The sequence below is a fragment of the Rhea pennata genome, chromosome 1 (assembly GCF_028389875.1).
Source record: "Rhea pennata isolate bPtePen1 chromosome 1, bPtePen1.pri, whole genome shotgun sequence".
Lineage (NCBI taxonomy): Eukaryota > Metazoa > Chordata > Aves > Rheiformes > Rheidae > Rhea > Rhea pennata.
Genome location: NC_084663.1, coordinates 152,758,529 through 152,779,592, shown reverse-complemented (window position 1 = coordinate 152,779,592; position 21,064 = coordinate 152,758,529). Strand labels below are relative to the sequence as shown.

The following is a 21,064-nucleotide window of genomic DNA, read 5'->3' as shown; positions in this document are numbered from 1 at the left end:
AATAGAATTACCCATAGTAGAATTTGACTGTTAGTACTGTCATTTTGACTAATGCAAGGGTTTCCTGGCTGTTGACAAACATACCAGTAATACAGCACAAACTTGTCATTTGTATCTTACCTGTTTATTTCTATGGGTGGTATGTAGGCTGATAAAATCTGGCAGCACTTAGCCTGAGGAATAAGTTGGGGACTGGATCAAGGAAGAAGGATCTTTATTTTAAACTTTGTCAAAAAAATGACACCAGTGCAAAAGAAACGAGTACCAGTTTTGCAGAGGATTTAGGTTTATCATTATAGACGTGGAAGACTAACAGGTACCACATCAGTATACTACTTGCTGCAGTACCCATGTGATAGTTTGTTTTGCCTCTCTTATTTATCTTTGGATGTTTGCATCTGATGAGGTTCCAGCTCAGGTTAGTGTAGCTACAGACATACTGTGAAAAGCTGAGATTGAGATGACCATCTCCAAAAGAGGCTTATTGCACTGGTGCCTGCTACGTTTTGTTTCTTACTTGCTTAAGTGAGAGTTCACACAGTTGTCTGCTGAAGAGTAGCACTTCACAGAGTGTTTGAACAGAAGCTTGGCAAATAAACTGAATATGGACTCAGTATTTATTGAAATACTAACAGAGAATTTTGTCACTCTCTGGCCAGTTCGTATCACATCTATGCAAAGGCTGATGGCAGAGTAATTTACTGCTGTAAATTTAAAGTGTGTGTTAGAGTATGTCCCTCCTTGAATAATGTGAAGCTGTTCTAAACAGTGCTTATGAATGAATCTTAATTGTATCTAATTTCGTGAATAAAATTGCCCCCATACGCATTAACTTGTGCTTTTGAAAAGGTTGATACAGGTGTATTTGTTTGTTTTTTCTTAATCAATTAGTATTTGCACTTAAAAAAAATAGTTCGGTGTATCTAGGAATGTGTTACTTTTTTTTTGAATGAGCATATTCTGCTGCTTGCACCCTCTATTCTCTTTGTTTCTTTAAAATCTTTATACTGTGAAAGTAGCAATTTTAAAAATTCCAGTTAGAAAACTAATCAAAATTTTTGTTCTTTCTTTACAAGCTTTTTGGTGAATTACTGCAAGTACAACCATTTCCTTGCAATGAAAAGGGTAAAGTGGCTTGCACTCTGAAGTAAAGCTTTCTGAGTTTGACTGGCAGTGTGTGTAATTCTTAGAGCCACTTAGTTTTCTTGCAAGGAATAATACTTGTTCTTGTTGCCTTTCAGCTTCTTCTCGCACCAAGTGAAGCTGCAAGTTTTCTCCACAAACTCAAATTTCAGCTGTTGGTCTGGAGCTACTTAGATATAAACTTTATTTATAATTAATTTAAGTGCCAAGGCTGCCAAGTATTGGGCATCTCATGTGACACTTGTCCATTCTAGCTTTTCTTATCACTTCTACTCACAGCGTAGTTTGTTTCTCATCTGCCTTTCTAATCACAAGACAGACATTTGAAAGGATTTCCATGTAGCAGTTCTTGGCTGGGGCTGTGGAGACATTCAGGGAGGCATAGTTTCTCCCTACCCTATTGTGCCTTGCTGATACATAGGCGGCAAGAAGCAAAAAATCATTACAGTGGGAAGAAGGAAAAGAAGCAGAAAAAAAGCATTTTTCCAACTGTCTAATACTTCACATAATTTGTATATCTACCTTTTTGACACACTGCAATATTTCCTTGAAATAGGTTCAGTATCAGATATATGAATGGGATGTGAGACTTTCCTCTCTGTATTGCTTTTGACACAGATTCACTTGAAAGTAAACAGGATGATTTTCTCTTGTTCATCACAAGTATCACAAATAGGTACACCTAATGGGCCAGTTTAAGTCTTTGATACTTGTCAGCAGTATTTGAAATTTAAAGTGCATATTTGTGAGTGATACTTATATTATTTGAATAACTTAGGTAAGTTTTTAAGTATTTGAAATGAAGAATTACTGTAACTCTTTCTAAGAGGAACACAAATCACTTTTTTCAGCCATCTAGTTGGATGGTTTAACCAATAAAGCATATATTACATCGAATTCAATTAAACATGACATTTTAGACTGCAGATCAGACAAAGTACTATATTAGAACTGTACAAACAGATATGGTGTGATTTAAATATAGATATATTAGAATATCTTCAGAAGCTCCTTATGCTGACTATCTAACTCAAGGAGGCATGATCTGGAAAGTTGGGATAAATATATTTTAAGTACATTTTCAGAAATGTTAGGTATTTTAAAAAATTAGCTCTTGTGTCAGAACATTTGTTCTAACTAGTGTACATTACAAAACTTTACGTGATTCCATCATCATGTTTCTGCATTTCCTCCTCCAAGCTTTCAGCAATGCCACGAAACTTTACATAGCTTATCACCGTGAAGCCGTTCCCCTTCTACCTGCACACACAAGAGAACCTCACAGGAGGTGGTAGTAGGTTTCCATACCAGAAGGAAGCATGAGAAAAACGAAATTCACCAACTGCTATAGGTATGGTTTAGGGTTGATAAATTACTTACCAACTTAGCACTACTTTCTGTAGTTAAGACTTACCAGTCTTTATTTCTAATCGCATCCCTTAACCTGAGATTCATAAATAAAATAACCTAGATGAAGACATTCATAAATAAAATAACCTAGATGAAGACAAAGAACGTTTATTTTCTTATCTTCCCTTTCCTTCGGCATATACTGATGTTCAGCATTGTGTGATTTTTGGGAATGGCACTCGGGAGAGTTTTATTTTCAAGCATTATATCTTACTAAAGTTATCACGTAAGGGTTGAAAATACGTTGCTAACAAGAAATCTAGCAGTAAATACTCTTTATCAATGATGTAAGGCAACAGATCCCATGAGATTGACATCCCATGACATCTCCCATAGCGAATGTGTTAATTTTGTCATAGATGTTTCTTAATGTTATGGAGGGAGGTTTTTTGGGGGGAAGGGAGAAGGCTGTTTTGGTTTTTTGTGGTTGCCTCTGAAGATCTACTTTTAATACCTCCATTAAATTAGTAATTTAACAGCAAAGCCTACATGCTGTATAACTGTTCATGCTGTCTATGTGGCTTATAGATACATATAATAAGTTCTTTCATACAGTTTACAATACCCAATATTGAGGTAGTCTTTTCTCAGATGATAAAACCTGATCCAAAATTTATCTGATAAATATATATTCAAATTATTTTATAAGTGCTCTTCTGTATTTATAGGAAACACACACAAAAACAACAACTTTAAAGTTATGTTTACTCTTTGTATCTTACTAAGGTCTTCACCTTGTATTTCCACAGAAAAATACATGCAAATTCATGAGATTTTATGCAAAGTATGCTGTTTCAGTCCTTAATCTGTTTTACTTGCTAGCAGTTACTAGTAGTAATTCTTAGAGAAAATGTACATTTATTCTGTAGCGATAAAACATATTTTACAAAATTTACAGGGTTATTCTGCTTTTTTATGATTTATAGATCCCATTTAACTTTCAAAGCAATGTGAAATTGATTGGATTTAGAAAAGATAGAATTGCCCCATTGTTTTCATGGTTGCAGGTTTACCTGCAGAATGCTGTTGAGTCAAGTGTAAAAGAACAGTTTCTCAGTGACTATGACATAAATGGTATGTGATAAATACGGCAATTTGCTTAAGAGATTAGAAATGAGAAAGAGTTCCTTTTTTCACTTCAATGAATTAAAACTTCTGAAGGTACTGATTTTATTTCTGTCCACTGAATGAAAAATTAAAAACTGAGGATCTCTTGTAGTGCAGACCTGTAGTACCACACCGAGTTAGATAAGAGCAAAATATTTTACATGCAAAAGCTTTTCAACCTGTGCAGCTTCAGCACTTCATGCAGATTTGGGGTGGTAATAGCTTGTCAGTTTTTGTTATCCTAATACTCTTAAGTGGTTGAGCAGCTGTGTGTTTTGTGTGCAGTTTTACCGAGCGTTAATTGCTTTACTGAGATCAAATAGTAGTGTTCTATTGAAACACCAATCTGTTGCCAAACTCTGCTTCAGTCCAGTTCAGTATATTTATGTGAATGAACCTTAGTTGTAGCCTAACTGAGCAAGATTACAGCTGATTCTGAGAATCCTTTACTACCAAATTTACAGTTAGTGTGTGCCGTCTGTTTATAACTCTTCCAACACGCACTTTCTGCCTGAGAAAGCATTTAGCAGAAAAATATAAGAGAATATTGTATGGCATGTATTTCTAGCCTGGCCAGTGCCATTTTAGCTGAATTTTCAGCTGTACCTAATGCATGTTTACTTATTCTGATAGTGATTTTGTCTACATTGGTTAGAGAGTCTAACTTGAGCTAAGACTGTTGCTGCTAGTTTTGCCCAAATTGGTATTTGAAGTGGGGAGTCAGTAAATGTCCTTTACTGTTTCCACTGATTTCCCAAACTATAAGTCAAACCATTTTTCTAAAAATATTTAGAAGACTTGGAATTTTTCATTGGCAGTTACTTTTCAAAGATCTACCTACTGCAATGACAACCCTGGTAGATGTGCTCAAAAAAATGGGCTAAAAACAGCTTTAGGAGGAATAAACTAAAATAAAATGCAAAGAACAATTTGGTTGGCTATTCTCCTAGACTTAATCACATTGCATTTGTTTTTGTATGAGAAATTGCAGGACTATTTTCAAACTAACCACAAGGAGCGGTCTTGTAAAAGATTGAAAAACTGCTAATACCTCCCTACCATCCTTTCCTTGTCACATGTTGAATGACCATCTTTTGTCTCTTCAGATAAGATATTTTTATTTAAATTAAATTTAGATCAAAATTAGCAGAATAACATGCAGATGAATCTGAAGCTAATTTCAGTTTAATTTTTAAATCTAAATAATAAGGTGTATGAATATTTGGTATTTTTTCCTGAAGACAAACATTTATTAAGGTATAATCTTTAGTTTCCCTACTTAATATTATGTAAAGATGACTTAGTCTTTTACTGGTCTTTGGTTTTTGTATTGCTGACCCTGCTTGAACAAGTAAAAGCAAGTAATGTTTCTTCATTGATGTGCCAATGAAACTAGGTCCCAGTACATTGAGCTTTGTACTATTAATAGAAACAGATAATGCTAACATTTATTTATGGTATTCTTAATGGGCTTAAGTAATAGGTCTTAAAAAAATGAAAGAAAAGGAAAAGGAACATAAAAAATCCTTGTGCATATATTTCCTTGTACCAACTGCAGCATTGGATTCCTTTTATCAGTTACCCTAATGTCATTCTGTAAATGATCGTTCGTGTATGATACATGAACATTAAAAGAATTGCTCAAAATGTTCGCCATTGTAGGTTAGCACTACCAGACATTAAAATACTGTGCTTTGATTTCCGTAAGTGACATGCATTGTGACTTACAGTGCTGTTTTCCTAAAAGCAGCATTTACTGATAGGTAAAAGTGAGTTTCTTTGTGGTCTTACTGAATAATGTATGATACTTCTTTTTATATTGCAGTTTTACCTCACTGAATAATATAGCATTATGCTTCCTTCTAAAATTTACACTTAGACTGTGAGTGTTTTGAGGTTTTGAAGTTTTTATGTCAACTTCTTGAATTAGATTAATAAAGTACATTAGTTTACTATTCTTTGTTAATATATTGAAAAAATAAAAAAAAATACTATGTTAACAGATAGCTGAAATTGTTACAGTTACGTTATTGTCCTTTGTGGTGATTTTAACAATTTAAAGTAAAAGTAGATCTGATTGAGCTGGCAGAGGAGTCTGTCTTGATCTGCTATCCCTATTTAAAGTAAGTTTTATGGAACTTTTCATTAGACATACAAATTTTGGACAATGACATTAAGTTGGTTTACTTAGCTCTACTACAGGTCTCTAGGATCATTCAACCTTTAAAAAGTTGGCAGTAATATAGGAGAACACTCTTTAAAGAGCTCTGTCTTTTCATTATTACAAGGTTGATGAATAATTTCAGAGAGGACTGTTTTAACTGTCATGATAAAGGTCAGTTTATACTATGAAATTTAAAAAAAGAGTGCTTATCATAGAATCATAGAATCAGTAAGGTTGGAAGGGACCTCTGGAGATCATCTAGTCCAACCCCCCTGCTCAGCACAGTCACCTAGAGCATGGTAGACAGGGTTGCATCCAGGCGGGCCTTGAAGATCTCCACAGAAGGAGACTCCACAACCTCTCTGGGCAACCTGTGCCAGTGCTCCGTCACTCTCACAGGGAAGAAATTCCCCCTCACGTTCAGGCAGAACTTCCTGAGGTTCAGTTTCTGCCCATTGCCTCTTGTCCTGTCACATGGGACAACTGAGAAGAGTTTGTCCCCATCCCCTTGACACCCTCCCTTCAGGTCCTTATACACATTGATAAGATCCCCGCTCAGTCTTCTCTTCCCCAGGCTGAAGAGGCCCAGCTCTCGCAGCTGTTCCTCATAGGGCAGGTGCTCCAGCCCTCTGATCATCTTCGTAGCCCTACGCTGGATTCTCTGCAGTAGCTCCATGTCTCTGTTGTAGTGGGGATCCCAGACCTGGACACAGGACTCGAGATGAGGCCTCCCCAGGGCTGAGTAGAGGGGCAGGATCACCTCCCTCCACCTGCTGGCAACACTCTTCCCAATGCAGCCCAGGAGACCATTGGCCTCCCTGGCCACAAGGGCACATTGCTGGCTCATGGTTAACTTTTCACCCACCAGCACTCCCAGGTCCTTCTCTGCAGAGCTGCTCTCCAGCACGTCAGCCCCCAGCTTGTACTGGTGCATGGGGTTATTTCTCCCTAGGTGCAGGACTCTGCCCTTGCCCTTGTTGAACCTCATGAGGTTCCTCTCCACCCAGCTCTCCAGCCTGTCCAGGTCTCTGTGAATGGCAGCACAGCCTTTGGATGTGTCAGCCACTTCTCCCAGCTTGGGATCATCGGCAAAATGATGATTCAGTATCATCAGCAAAATTAGTTCAGTTACATGACCTAATAATATCTTTGCCAAATTGCTTAGGTTGGTTCACAGTAAATATAGGATATATATTGCGAGATTGGGCCTGTGTAGGGGGAAGGACAAGCTGTGTGGTTTATTCCTCATTTCAGAAATGTGTGTACTGAATTCCCATTTGCCCATATGTGCCTCCCTTATGCAACTCAGGTGCTTTACTGTATGAGGAATAATCTTCATGTTGCTTATATGTTTGGAATATCCTTCTTAACAGAAAAAATAAGTATATTGTACAATCTAACCTACTACTCAGGAATATCTCACACCTTCTTCCATTTCCAGGGGAATTATTTGGCACAAGCATCAGTAAATCATTTGTGTGCTGTATGCATTCAAGAATATTGGAGAGGTAACAAGTATTCTGTGCCAGTAGAATGATAAAGAATACCAGTTTTTGGTCTCGCCATAGAAGGATGATAGAATATAGAAACTTCTTCATTGCAGTTTACTTCCTTCCAAAATACTTAGACTTGCTGCAAGTCAAATCTGTGTAGTCTTCAGAAGTGACTTTTAGACGTGACCTGAACAGGTAGAATGGCAGTCTGCTCTTCAACTGTAAAAAGTCAAATTAGAGCTATAGAAAGAGTTGTCTGCCTGGAAATTAGGCTACTTTTTAAACTCATCTACATTCTGCTTTCAGCTCCAGACTGAAGGGATCTGATATCTGAGAAATGTTGTATGTGCACTCCCACTGAAATCAGTAATAGTTACAGAGTTTAACTTAACTGTGATGAGGCCATTGATTTGTCTTAAGAAAAGCTATGGTTTTTACTTCCTTTACAGGTAACTTGTGTTAGTATCATGTTTCTTAAGGGTCCCTTCTTAGGGGTCTCAGGTTAGAATGGTTAAAAACACAAGCTTTTTTAACCTTTATTCTTAATTTTATTTTTAGTTTTATATTTTTGGTCTTTGGTAGCTTCTGAACCTTTGGAAGCTACCTTTTGGTAACTTCTAACTTTCGTTTTTCTGTAATATGCAGGAATTATTAAGTTTCTTGTTAACTAGCTTTAGAACACGTGGGACAGTGAAGGTTGCTTTTGTTTAAGCTTCTTATTGTACTTTACTTTCCACTTCATGACTATTCAACTGTTCTGTGGTTAATAATCTAAGTATAATAGGTTCTCTTTTTATATTTTTGAAGTCCCTTTTTTCCTAAAGAAAACCATTCAAATTAGATAATCGTTTAATAAGCATAACTACTCTAGGTGTTCAGAGTATTATGACACTTTGTTAACATAATTTATGTTGAAAGTTTCTTCTTGGTGTATATGTTGCCCTTAAGACAACAGAATAATCATGTAGAAGTGAACCAATGAAGGCAATACTAGAATGAATTTTTTTGTTTTATGTTAGACTTGTTGGTTATATCTGTACTAGTAAAGTAAATGTGCTCAGAACTATTGGTGATGAGACAAACTAGAAAAGAAGAGACAGTGTTCATATGATTGAACTCTTACTGTCAAGAGCTGTATAGCTACATCCAGCTGCTATTGGGAGCGATGCTTTGACTATGCGAACTACCAAACTGCTCCTAGTAATTGTTTGGTATTAGTTCGCTAGAAAGCATTCTGACAATTCACCCATAGAGACAATCGAGCGCCAATGCCCAGGAGCACTCTCAGGAAGCATTTAATATACTAAATAGATGTTGCTATTGAGGATGGAGAAAAAAAACTTTAATATGCTTAATGGAAGTATATGTAAATGCAACATTACAGTCTGAAGTGATGTTTTTCTGTTTAAATGGATTACACATTTAAATATTTAATTTACGTATTAAAACTCCAAACTTGACCTAATGATGACGTTAAAGTAATGAGCTAATGCATGAGTTTTCCAATGTATGGTACAAGATATTAGAAATATATACTATACTTGAGTAATAGTTTTCATATTATAGATGAGAATTTGTAAAACTGCTAAGGGATGAGCATTTAGCAATCTGAATATCTAAAAAAATTTATTATCACAATTCTGAAGAAATATATTAATCATTTTGTTTATCTGCAAATGTTCTTCTGCAGTGAATTCGTAATTCTATAGTGAATTGAAAGTATACAGGTGCTGATTTTAGACAAGTTGTAGGTGTAAGGGGATTCTGAGATGTAAATATATGAATATTTCAGTTTGGCTCATCTGCTTTTTTCTAGTTGCAGACACAGCTTTAATTAAAGAGCAAGAGATTTGGGCTGACAAGCTGAAGTCTTTTACTGGCAATCTGCGATCTCCTAAATTTTCTTAGTGTCTAGGAAAACCATATTACTAGTATTTCAGAGAACAGAGGGTTTCTCTTTAGAAACAAAAACACTTTGCTGCAAGTGAAAAATCAAGTTCTGACTGGCCAGTCTTAAAAACTAGATTGTACTTGTCACATATAAAACACATTTTTTAACATAACATGGATTTTTGTCAGTGGTGAAATGTGTAGTGACCACATAAACACTTAATAAAAACTTAATTTGACTGAAAAAAAATTTAAACCGTTCTTTTTTTCAGTTTTATTACTGAAGAAAAGTCAATAATACTTTTTATGGATGCTCCTTTATTGCCTTAAGGGAAAGTGCTATTCAGTGCAATTAAGGCAGAGTTTTGACAGTTGATTTGTATTTGTGTCTTTTTGTGTTCTTGAGGAGATTATATATAGAGATGTAGCGGTAATACATTAATGGCTGGGTATACATTGATGATCAGAGACGTGACTAGATAATTCAGACTGACTCATCTTCCTGTAGAAATAATGAGTGAACTGAAATGACACCTTTTTTTTCCTCATAGTGTGCTGGAGAAGAGAATTGGGTGGACAGTCGGACTATTTATGTTGGGCACCGTGAACCACCTCCAGGCACTGAAGCATACATTCCACAGAGATATCCAGATAACCGAATAGTCTCATCAAAGGTAGTAGTATTTTCCTTCATTCATTTACATAAATCAGCTTAACTTATGCTTTCTGTTCATTTTTTCCTCCAAGAATTTTTGCTTCCTATATGTTTTGCTTTATTGTGACAACTACTGGCTAAGGTAAAAGAAGGTACCTCAATTTTCTTATACCAAAACTTAATTGCCAAATTGCCTCTAGCATGAACAGGAATAAAATGACTCATCTCATGTTTAAAATAGTACATAGAAAACTGTTAGAATGGTGCTGTTCTTTTCCACACAGAGGTATGACATTAAATTTAATTTAAGGTGACCCTGGAGTAAAGAAAATATTCCAAAGAGAAGAGTATGTTCTTTCTAACCTAGAACAATACTTCAAAGTACTAGAAGTAATAAAATCAATACAAATGATCCATAAACTAAGCTATCTTCAGGATAACACTGCACTTCCCTTCAAAAGCTCGTATTGACAAAAACCCACAGAAATAATAGAATATTGTTATCCACCTAGAAGTGGATCGTTCTTAACTCTTGCTATTCGTGATGTATTTGGAAGCTTCCCAGTAGTCCCTCGCTTTAGCTTGTGTATCCTTCCTCATACTTCTGCGGCTTTCCATGAGGAATTAGGTTATTGGTACCTCTTTAGGCTGATGGTGTTGCTCTAGCAAGGTCCGTCCTGCACTGGCATGGAAAACCTCATCTGAATGTTGAACACTTGTAGCTTAATATATGGCTAACACCCTAAGAACTTGTATTTTTATTGTGCTTAGGTTTTAATCTTCATGAGCACACACCTTTAAACCAGCTAGAAAATAATCAGTTCAATAAAATAATTATCCTACAGAGAAAATTTCTTTTTGGAAAGTGGCTCAGATACACAGACCCAATTAAGAAACTTAGTTCCATTGTAATCTTAAGGCCCTAAACATCTATATTTCTTTTTATTTTATGTGTATAATATATGGTCAAACAGTAGTAAGCCCTCACTTTTCTCAATCTCTCTCTCATTTCTTATGTAGAATTTGAAGAAAATATATTTTACTACCTTCCTTTCATACTTCATTCAAAAACAGTACAAAAGAAAACAGCCTGGTACCTAGTCATCTTTAATTCGATAGCCTACTCAAAAGACAGTGCAGTAAATAGTCTGGGTGGAGTAAGATCAAATTAAGGGGAAATCCTGTGCTTTACACAAATAGTTTGTATTGCATTTTGGATTATTGAAGAGCAAACATATTTCATCCAAATCTTTGTGCTCCTGTGACAATTTTTATTTGTTCATCTCTTACATTTCATCTGGGACATACATAAATAAAGCCACTGAAGTAAGTTACTGTTGACTTTTTTTCCAAATTAAAACATCCTTTACATTATCTCCTTATTTCTATACCATTTTGTAGCAACTGAATTCATGAGGTTCTTTACTCTCATACTTCCAGTATGTCTTTACTGGTCTTTTGGGGACTTTAATCCTGACAAATTTTTATTTTTCAAATATTGGGTCATTTTGGAGGACTAAAAATTATTTTCTTCAAACTTTTTTTTTTTCTTTATGTGATTCTCAGTATGTAAAGAAAAAACTGGAATGACGTTTCTGCTCCAAAGAAGTTGGTTTTGTTCTGTGCTAAGAATGCTCATTAAGGGGAAATGCGAATGTGTAGTTCCATTTTGTTTATATTGAAATGTTACAAAATTGTATTCATGTCAGGAATAATGTTGTTTAATTGAAAACCTGATCCTATTTGATGAAAATCTCCATAACAAGTGTTCAATGAAGAAATAGAATTCATAGGATTACAGTCACTAGTGTCAGGCATGGAATCTGTAAAGCTATCTGGGAGAGTCTATTTTCTGAGTTTTTTAAGAAAATAAATATTTTTCTTAAGTTTTGTTTGTTTCTGTATTGGAAAATAGTACTCTGTATTTAGATGCCTCAAACAGGTTGTTTCTAGATACTTTTTTAAAAATTAATATTTCTGTTTCAGTCATTTAAAGTAAATTAATGAAAAAGTGAGAAAGGCAGGTTTTCTGTATTCATCCATATACATGAATTTAATGGCTAAATTTAATTAAATTAGTAGCTAAAAAAGTCAGTGTGATTATGGAAAAAAATCAACTAAAATCCTCATAAAACAAGAGTATAAAAGATTTTTTTAAATCTATTCTACCTGCTTTATGTGCCCTTAGCTTGTTCTGAGAGCTCAGCCCTGCAAGACATTTGGCATCTTTTTATGATGCTGAAATTAGTGTAAGTTGTAAGTTATTATGCTTTGCAGAATGAGCTTTTAAATATAGCTTTAAGCTGTTCTGAGCAGAGGATCCTTGCCTGCGTTTAGTAGACATGTAGAATTTCAACTAGTTCAAAGAGACTTCACTATATTTTTATTTAGTTGTAAAACATGTTCAGTTAAATGTTTTTAATATTAAACTCTTTAGTTGTCAACTATAAGTAGTTTTCCATGAACAAAATTTTATTAGAGTAATTTTTTATCTTAAATATTTCTCAAATTTGCCATTCATTCATTAAACTCGTTACACTTATAAAAATTTCTAAGTCTTACTGTGAAAGTAAATACAGCAGTGTTATTTCAGGAGGGAATAGAGTTCATATACGTGCGTTACAGTATCGCACAATTTGTTAGATTGCTAGAAGTTCAGTTTTAAAGATAGTCTTTATATGAGAACTTTCAATTCTATCTTATGTAACTGTTCCTTTCAAGTAAACTCTATTATTCACATACTCCCCAAATATCCTGGGCAAAGCACCATGCTGACTTGGCTTATATTCCTTCTGGTTCGGTAAGCTAGCTAGCTCTTAACCTCTCACTATCCTCACCTATCCCTCATATACCCTTTAGGGGGACTTCTATCACAACTTAGGAAATACAGCCTAAAACTTACTGGAAAATGATTAAATGTACAAAATTAAAATAGGAAATCCATAATTGTTAAACTAAAATACATACACGCAAGCACACTGTGTAATATTACCTCAACCATGAAGGATGTTTCCCTACTCTTTCATTGGTAAGACAGACAGTAACTTTCAGCTATGGTTTTATAGGTCTTTAATGCTTACACAAGTAGGACGATAATTGCTCTTCAAGGATGAAGGAACTCTAAACTTCTAAGTACAGATTTTACCAATTTGAGACAAACTAAACTTAAACTTCATCAGTTATATTATCTGTATGCTATACTGACAAATGACCTGTCATAAAACACTGAAGAAATATGGCAGCTTGAAATAACTAGGAAAATCTAAGGTTCATATCATTATTCTTTCCAAATGTAAACTTTACTTGGCTTCAGCAGAGGTTTCCTGGTGTCAGCAAGATAATAATTTGATTCCAGTACAGAAGGGTATATTTTTTTTTTAATATATTGCAGTGTTGCTGTACAACGTGGTTGATATTATGTCTGCTTAATGACATGTTCCTTGCGGTGAAAAACGATTTCTAGATACACCTTCACCAAACAAAAATATCCTTTTGATTTGATGTGTTAATTCAGTTATGTTTTTAAGAATATACGATAAAAAGGTTGTATTGAAGGGAAAGAAGGCATAAATTTATGTCTTGTGGACTGTGCATAAGTTGGCTTGTGTTCTAAAAATATTGACCTTTGTAAAGGGGATATTATATTGATATAATTTTTAGCCAGTTCAGCTGCATGAGCCTTTAAGGTAGCTGTCGTATGTCCTTGTTTGGATTTATCATTTGACAATGATGCAGCAAAATATCAACTGATAGAAAATCCTAATGTTTCAAAGGGGGAAAAAAAAAAAAAAAAGCAAGTAAATTGAACTGGGGATTGTTGCTTGCTTTTTTTTTCTTTTAAAAATAAACCAAATTTTGAAATAATTTACTGATTCTACTAACTACAGAGTAAAAAGGAAAATAAGTTAAAACTATACAGCAGTAGCAGTTAACAGAATTTGGTTGGAAACAACATTTTTTTCCTCTTCTGAATCAGGATAACGTAAGTTTGGTTTTGTTTTTTTTTTCTTAAACTTCACCAATTACAGAATAACTAATTAATATGAAATTTGCTTATGGTCCAAGTTCCGTATTTTTGTTGTACCCAGAGTACCCCAACTAGTAAGCTAAAGAGAGTATCTTTATATACATAGCAGTATGTCAGTGTACCTGTCTAGCTACCATGATAATGACGTGAGAATTGCTAAAGCTAGGACAGTATGTTGTCACCAGCAGTAGATGCCAGGGGAGAAGGGGAGAACAAGCAAGCATGGACTGATGGTTCTACTGAACACTCTCTCAGTATTTGCTGATCTGAGATTAAGGCATTTCTGAAACAAAATACAAAGATGACTTTGTATTTAATATTTATTTGTTTGTTTATTTGGATTTCTCATCTGTGAATTTCTTCAACACTTCTTGAACCCAACTTTCAGATTCTGTAGTTTCCTGCAGCAAACATTTCTACAGTTTAAGAGTACATTAACTATGGCCCCTTTATTTTGAAACTGCTAGTTGTTGCTAATTTCATTTGCTTCTCCGAGCCTTGAATCTGAAAACAACCATTATCCTGTTTGTCTTTTCAGTTCTATTTATGATCTTTTGCCATATTCTCTTCTAGGCTGAATTATCTGTCTGTTCAATTATTCTTCGTGCAGAAGCTAGTTCATGCTTTTGATCAGATTTCTTTTTACCTTTTCCCAAGTCAGCTATAGAGTTTTTAGGATGGAGAAGTACACACAGCATTCAGTGTATAAGCTAACTATGGATTTATACAGAGCTGAAAACTTATTATACCACTTTGTTTGTTTGTTAATAATTTGTAACATTCCACTTCCTCCTGACTATTGCATTGATCTGATGTATTTATAGAACTGCTATGCTTCAAGGATCTCGTTAATGTGTAGTCACAGTAGGGATTTGCATCTCCTCACTGAGTCAGTGAACTACAGAATCATTTGATGTGTGTATCTGTCTCTTTTTTGAAGAACAGGAGGGAGGTTTTTAGAAATGACATCTTTTTAAGAGAACAATATGGAGCTCTGTGAGGACTTCTCTGATTGCAGTTGCTTACTGCTTTTAGTAGAGAACATAAAGAATGATCACAAGGAAGAATCAAAAATTTCAGAGATGCCAGGATAGGAATGATCTGTTGATTGAGGGGTCAGAGACTACACTGTGTGTCAATAAAAGCTGACAAACAGAAACACAGCAGACGCTCTGTGGGAGAACTGACTCTTTTTCCCTACTACCCATAGAAGAAACTGGCTTAGAGAAACTTAAAAGATTCGAATCTGCAAGCCTTGTAAATAGGCCTCTTATTCTTGTTTTCAGTCTGTGAGTAATCAGTATACAGTATTTTGCCTTGATAGCATTGATCCTATATAGCTGCAAACTTTTGGTGTCATAGTTTCATAAAGGGAAGCTACAAGCTTCAGCTACAGCTGTAGCTACAGCTACAATAAATACTTGTGCCTGAGTCACTAACATAACTGTAGGTAATGGGGCTTAAGATCAGAGCAAGATGATACTGAAGAGTAGTGGGATATGACTAAATGCAAGATTGATTCTATAGTGAATGAAGAACTGTAACTTGAAAACTTTGCCCTCAATTAAAGATATTTAATTCAATTTAAATTATGATATGTAATTATACTTGTACTATAGTTTCGTCTTGTGTAGATTATTATAAAGAAGCAATGAGGTCAATTTAGATGGCAAACAGTATTACTGTTATGTCCTGCTATAGAAATGCTGTACTATTGTATTTTCACTGACCAAAAGTGCTCCCAATTTTGTGTGTCTCTCAAAAAAAAAATGTATATTCTGTTATTTTCATATTTCCTGAGAACTTCTCTTTGGATACTGATCCGAACATTGATTTGTATGAGAATGGCCTAAAACGGTAATGCTGCACATTGAGAGTCCTATAAATTACAAGAGAAAACTTAGCTGCTTTCAGTAGTAATCTTATTACTTGTGAGTCAGCTCAATCTCAGTGACTAATAGTTGAATAAAGCTAAATAATTCTGTCAGGTTCTAGTGGATGATGCTAAAATACTATTGTCTAGTCATATGTAAATTTTGAAATAATGGAGGATAATGAGATAAAAAAGATAAAATTTAAACATGAAAGTATATTTGAGTGTATCTGTATACCTTATTTGGTATTACACCAGCAATAAGAAAAAAAAAATTGAAAAGTTGTTTGCTCAAAAAGGATCGCAGAATGAGTAAGGTTGGAAGGGACCTCTGGAGATCATCTAGTCCAACCCCCCTGCTCAAACAAGGTCGCCTAGAGCATGTTAGACAGGGTTGCATCCAGGCAGGCCTTGAAGATCTCCAGAGAAGGAGACTCCACAACCTCCCTGGGCAACCTGTTCTCATAGAATCATTTGCTTACAAAAAAGAAAAGAATGAATGTACGGCTCTAACTTTGTTCTGTTTCATGTTCAGTATAATGCAGTTTCTTTACATTATCACAAATTACTCCTAATATAGTAACATCATTTCTACACTATCAGATATAAGATCTTAGTTTTTAATTCATCTCATAAGCTTAATTAATTTGCTACAGAAGTCCAGGACTGACTTTCTTCCTAATATACAAGAAGTTTGAATCAGTAATTGCAAAGATACAGTTTTTTAAATCTATCAGTGCTTCAATGTCAAACATTTTTTTTTCTGGCCACTATACATTTAAGAAGTAATGCGTTACATTATTTCAGAACCTCATAAAAGATACTGTATTAACTGTAATACAGTAACATAAAAGATACTGATAAAGAACTGTATTACATAGTTCTGTGGTCTGGACCATAGGTAATTCTAAACAATTATAATGGTCTTTTGCAATCTAAAAATAACTTCAGGATAAATCTAATAAAAAGGGAAGGCTGTTAGTATTTTTCTACAACCTCTTATTGAACTATTGTCCTAAGGTTCCCACTCTTGTCTCTGGTAGTTAGTGCAACTTTTAAAACAATGCTACTTTCAGTAAATCATAGAAATATGCAGACCTAATCTGAGAATTTTAGACATATATGCTGGGAAAAATACAAACCTATAGAAAAATGGATTTTCAAATTTGTTATGTTTTTATATGCTGTATATTCAGCTATTAAACAACAGTAACATAGCAATATATATCAAGGTATAACTAATTTTATATTTAGAGTGCATGCTGTTCAGTGCATATACATTCCAATAAAGATGCTATTTGCTGTGAGGGCAGCGTGTGACTATGTTCACAGGCTAAGTCAGCCTTATTGCTGCCTCAGGGGGCTCTTAATTTTGAAAGATGGGACACAGCAGGGTTGGGAATGGGCAAAGCCTCTCCTGTGTGGCTGGAGTGGCAGACACTTTGAAACAACTTCCATTTGCTATTTATTTGCTTCTGAAGGAGCATCAGTTACCACAGCTGGTATGCAGGAGGTCCAGCATCTCTGCTCACGATTTTACAGGGCTGCTTGGATGCAGTGATGATCTCAACTTGCTACAGGGCACACTCTCTGGCACTGACTGGTACAAATGCCCTTGGCATATTGGAGGCCTTCGCCCAGGGGGAGCATCGGCAGTTGGATGTCAGTGTTCAGATCTGGACCAGATCTGGAGTGGCTAATGCATCTCCTTGGGGCCCGGAGCAGCCATGGCCTCTCCTGTCAGAGGTGTGCTCTTCTCCTTGTGCTGAGGTGACAGGGGAAGGAGCTGCAGGAAGAGAAGAGCTGGCTGTGCACCACCTGGGAAAATAGGAGATTGACAGGGTCTTTGCAGAAACTCCACAAAGATGTGTGTAGCCTGAACTACACTCATCAAGGAAGGAGGGGCAGGGTCGGGCTAAATATGTAGTGGGGGATAGCTGTAAAGATGGAAAAGGCTGCTGTAAGCTTATGACCTCTGGCAGCAGGAGGAAGATTCCTGCTCCACCTGCAGATCTGTGATTTCAGAATATGTGTAGTACCTGGGGTGCTGGTGATGACAAAAAGATCCATCAGGAAGTGATGAATCTTCAGAGCCATCTGAGCCTGAACCTAATGTTCACATGAAGGAGAAAAGGCAAATGATAGTTACTGGAGACTCCCTTCTGCAGGGGATGGAAGCAGCTTTTTGCTGCTCTAACCTGTTATTTCAAGAGGCTTGTTTGCTAAGGTCAGTGCTTTTGCACTACCTAAGCTTTTCGTGTCCTTACGCTTGGTGCTTGGAGGAGCTTGCTGTGTTGCTGGTCCTTCATGTGGGCACCAACAATACTGCTAGGGTAACCTGATGCATGTCAAGAATGACTACAGAGTTTGGGAGGGTGAAAGTTTTTACTGAGCATGGGGACCAGGTAGTCATCTCAGTCCTTCCAGTGAGGGAAAAGGCTCAAGAGGAAGTAGACTCATTCAGCAGGTCAGTACCTGGCTCTATGGCTGGTGTTGCAAGTGCGGCTTTGAATTCTCTCATCTCAGGACCCTCTTTGAAGAGCAAAGGCTACTGAGCAGGGATGGGATACTTCTGACAAAGTGGGGCAAAAGTGTCTTTGCAAACAGACTTGCCCACCTGGTGAGGAGGATTTTGAACTAGGCATACTGTGGGAGGTTTATCATGACCTGAAGTGAAACAAAGGTATGAGGGACAGAGTGGATGTGTCCTGGAGACAGCATGCCAGTGGAGGCTCTCACATTTCCTCTAAAAACAGCATGGAGCCCTTTCCAAATGGGGCCTGTACACAATGTGTGTAGCGTGAAGAACAAGTAGGAAAAATTACAAGTCCATGCACAGCTGCAGAGCAATGGCCTCATTGAGAATATGGAGACATTGTGGGACAGCTCTCATAGCTGGAGTGCTGCTGTGGAGGGGTACAGGCTTTTCAGAAAAGATTGGGTGGAAAGGTGAGGAGGAGGGGTTGCTCTCTGTGCAAAGGAGCGGCTTGACTACTCTGAGCTTTGCCTTGAGGCAGCTGATGGTCAGGACAAGCAACTGAGGGAGGTTGCTGATGCCTGGAAAAAGGCAAATGTCGCAGCCATCTGCAAGAAGGGCAGGAAGGAGGAGCCAGAGAACTACAGGCTGATCAGCCTCACCTCAGTCCCTGGGAAGATTATGGAACAAATCCTCTCAGAAGCTGTTTTTAAACGTATGAAAGACAAGAAGTGATTGAGAGCAGCCAGCATTGGTTAACCAAGGGCAAATCATGACTGACCAATCTCATTGCTTTCTATGATGAGGTGACTGGTGCTGAGGACGAGGGGAGGGCAGTGGATATTGTATAACTTGATTTTAGCAAGATTTTGACAATGTCCTATATGCTGTTTATTACCAAGCTGATGAGATGCGGGCTGGATAAATGTATGATGAGGTGAGTGGAAAACCAGCTGCAATGCAAGGTTCAACAAGGTGTGGTCCATGGTGCAAAGCCTTGCTGTTGGCCAGTAACTAGTGGCATTCCCTAGGGATCAGTACTGTGACTAGTACTGATTAATACCTTGATTAATTACTTGGATGACAGGACACAGCGCACTCTCAGCCAGTTTTCAGACAACACCAAATTGGGATGTGAGGGTGGGCGGTCAACAAGCTGGCGGGCAGAGCTGCTATTCAGAGGCACCCAGACAGGCTGGAGGAATGGGCTGACAAGTACCTTACATAAGTTCAGCGAAGGGAAATGCAAGATCCTGCACTTGCATAACAGAATAACCCCATGTACCAATACAGGCCAGGGCCAAATGGCTGGGAAGCAGCTTTGCAGAAAGGATCTGGGGGTCTTGTGGACACCCAGTTGAAGATGAGCTAGCAATGTGCCCTTGCAGCAGGGAAGGCTGACAACATCCTGGGCTGCAATAGGAAGAGTCTTGCCAGAAATTGAGAGAAGTTGTTCTTTTCTTTTTGGCTCGTTTGAGAGCATATCTGGAGTACTGTGTTCAGTTTTGAGCTCCCCATTCTAGAAAAGACATTGACATACTGGAGCAAGCCCTGCAGAAGCCACCCAGTTGATCAGGGGACAGAGAACGTGGCATATGAGGAGTGCCTGCAGGATCTGTAAAGCCTGAAGAAGAGAAGGGCTAGAGGGGAGATCTGTGTTGTAGATTGCTGTCTGCAACTACCTGATTGGAGAATGCAGAGAATATGGAGCCAGATTCTTCTTGGAGGCACTTAGTGAAAAGATGAGAGGCAATGGATGCAAGTTGGAACATGGGAAATTCTAATTACATACCAAGAATTTTTCTTTTATCATGAGGGTGGCCAAATACTGGAATAAGTAACTTCTCCAGAGAGGTTGTATAATCTCTGTCCTTGGAGGTGGTCCTGAGTAACCTGATCTTAATTAGACCTGCTTTAGGCAAGGGTTGAACTGGATTGCTTCCAAAAATCCAACCAAAGTTATTCTGTGATTCTAAGTTTATATCTGTTTATACAAAGCTATAGAAATATAATTTATAACATCTTAATATGCAGGCTGTTTCAAACTTGTACATGCAAGGAGAGGATAGTATGATGGCATTATTTGGGAGCATTTACACTGCTTGGGATGCTCCTCATTTCATTCTGGCAGCCCTTTTCCCTTTAGCTGTTCTCAATGTAGTGGCAGTGACAGTTTTTAACTTAAAGTTTTCAAACACAGCCTGAAGCAATGTTGTTAGAAAGCCAACAATGCTGACCATGCTAATCCTAAGCAAAGGCCACAGTGGCACCTGGCATGGTCATGTGTACGTGAAGCAGGTAAGTATAGCATGCCTTGTGGGACAGAGAGGTCTGCACAAACACTTGGGGGCTAGGCAGCAAGCTAGGGAATGTTCTGTGTGCCTTTTAGTATGGTCATACTGATCTGCTCTAGAAGGGGCTCACCAGGAGCAATGTGATGTGAAGTACCCTGAATCATGTGGTCTCTCCATCAAGAGAGTTGTAAAAATTGTGAAGATAAAGCTCAAGTAAATACCTAGATTAAAATATAGCTAATTATGTATTTCTACATTCATTCTAAGTTGTGTTCTACAGTTTGCAAAGCGCTTTTCAAAATTTTGTGGATGTTACTATTTCTATTGGATCACAAGAAGCACAAATAGCTGATGTTTTTTGATTGAAGTTTGAGAGATGGGACTGATGTAATATATCAGAGATCACAGCTAAGTTTTGCCACAGCTTACTAAGCAAGTCACTTGAGATAGAGACTGAAATCAGTGCTTAGGATTTCAGCTAATTATTGATTTACTGTTTTTCACACCCTTTTCTGTAATTTTTACTACTATT

At 36.9% G+C, this 21,064-nt stretch overlaps 1 protein-coding gene across 1 annotated transcript in view; it reads left to right on the top strand.

The window, feature by feature from the left end:
- Window positions 1–21,064, top strand: part of ATP11A (ATPase phospholipid transporting 11A) — a 138,029-nt gene that overhangs the window by 57,649 nt on the left and 59,316 nt on the right. Inside the window, exon 2 of the mRNA XM_062575480.1 lies at window positions 9,759–9,881. Within this exon, the coding sequence (XP_062431464.1) occupies window positions 9,759–9,881 (123 nt within the window). The remainder of the gene's footprint in view (window positions 1–9,758; window positions 9,882–21,064) is intronic.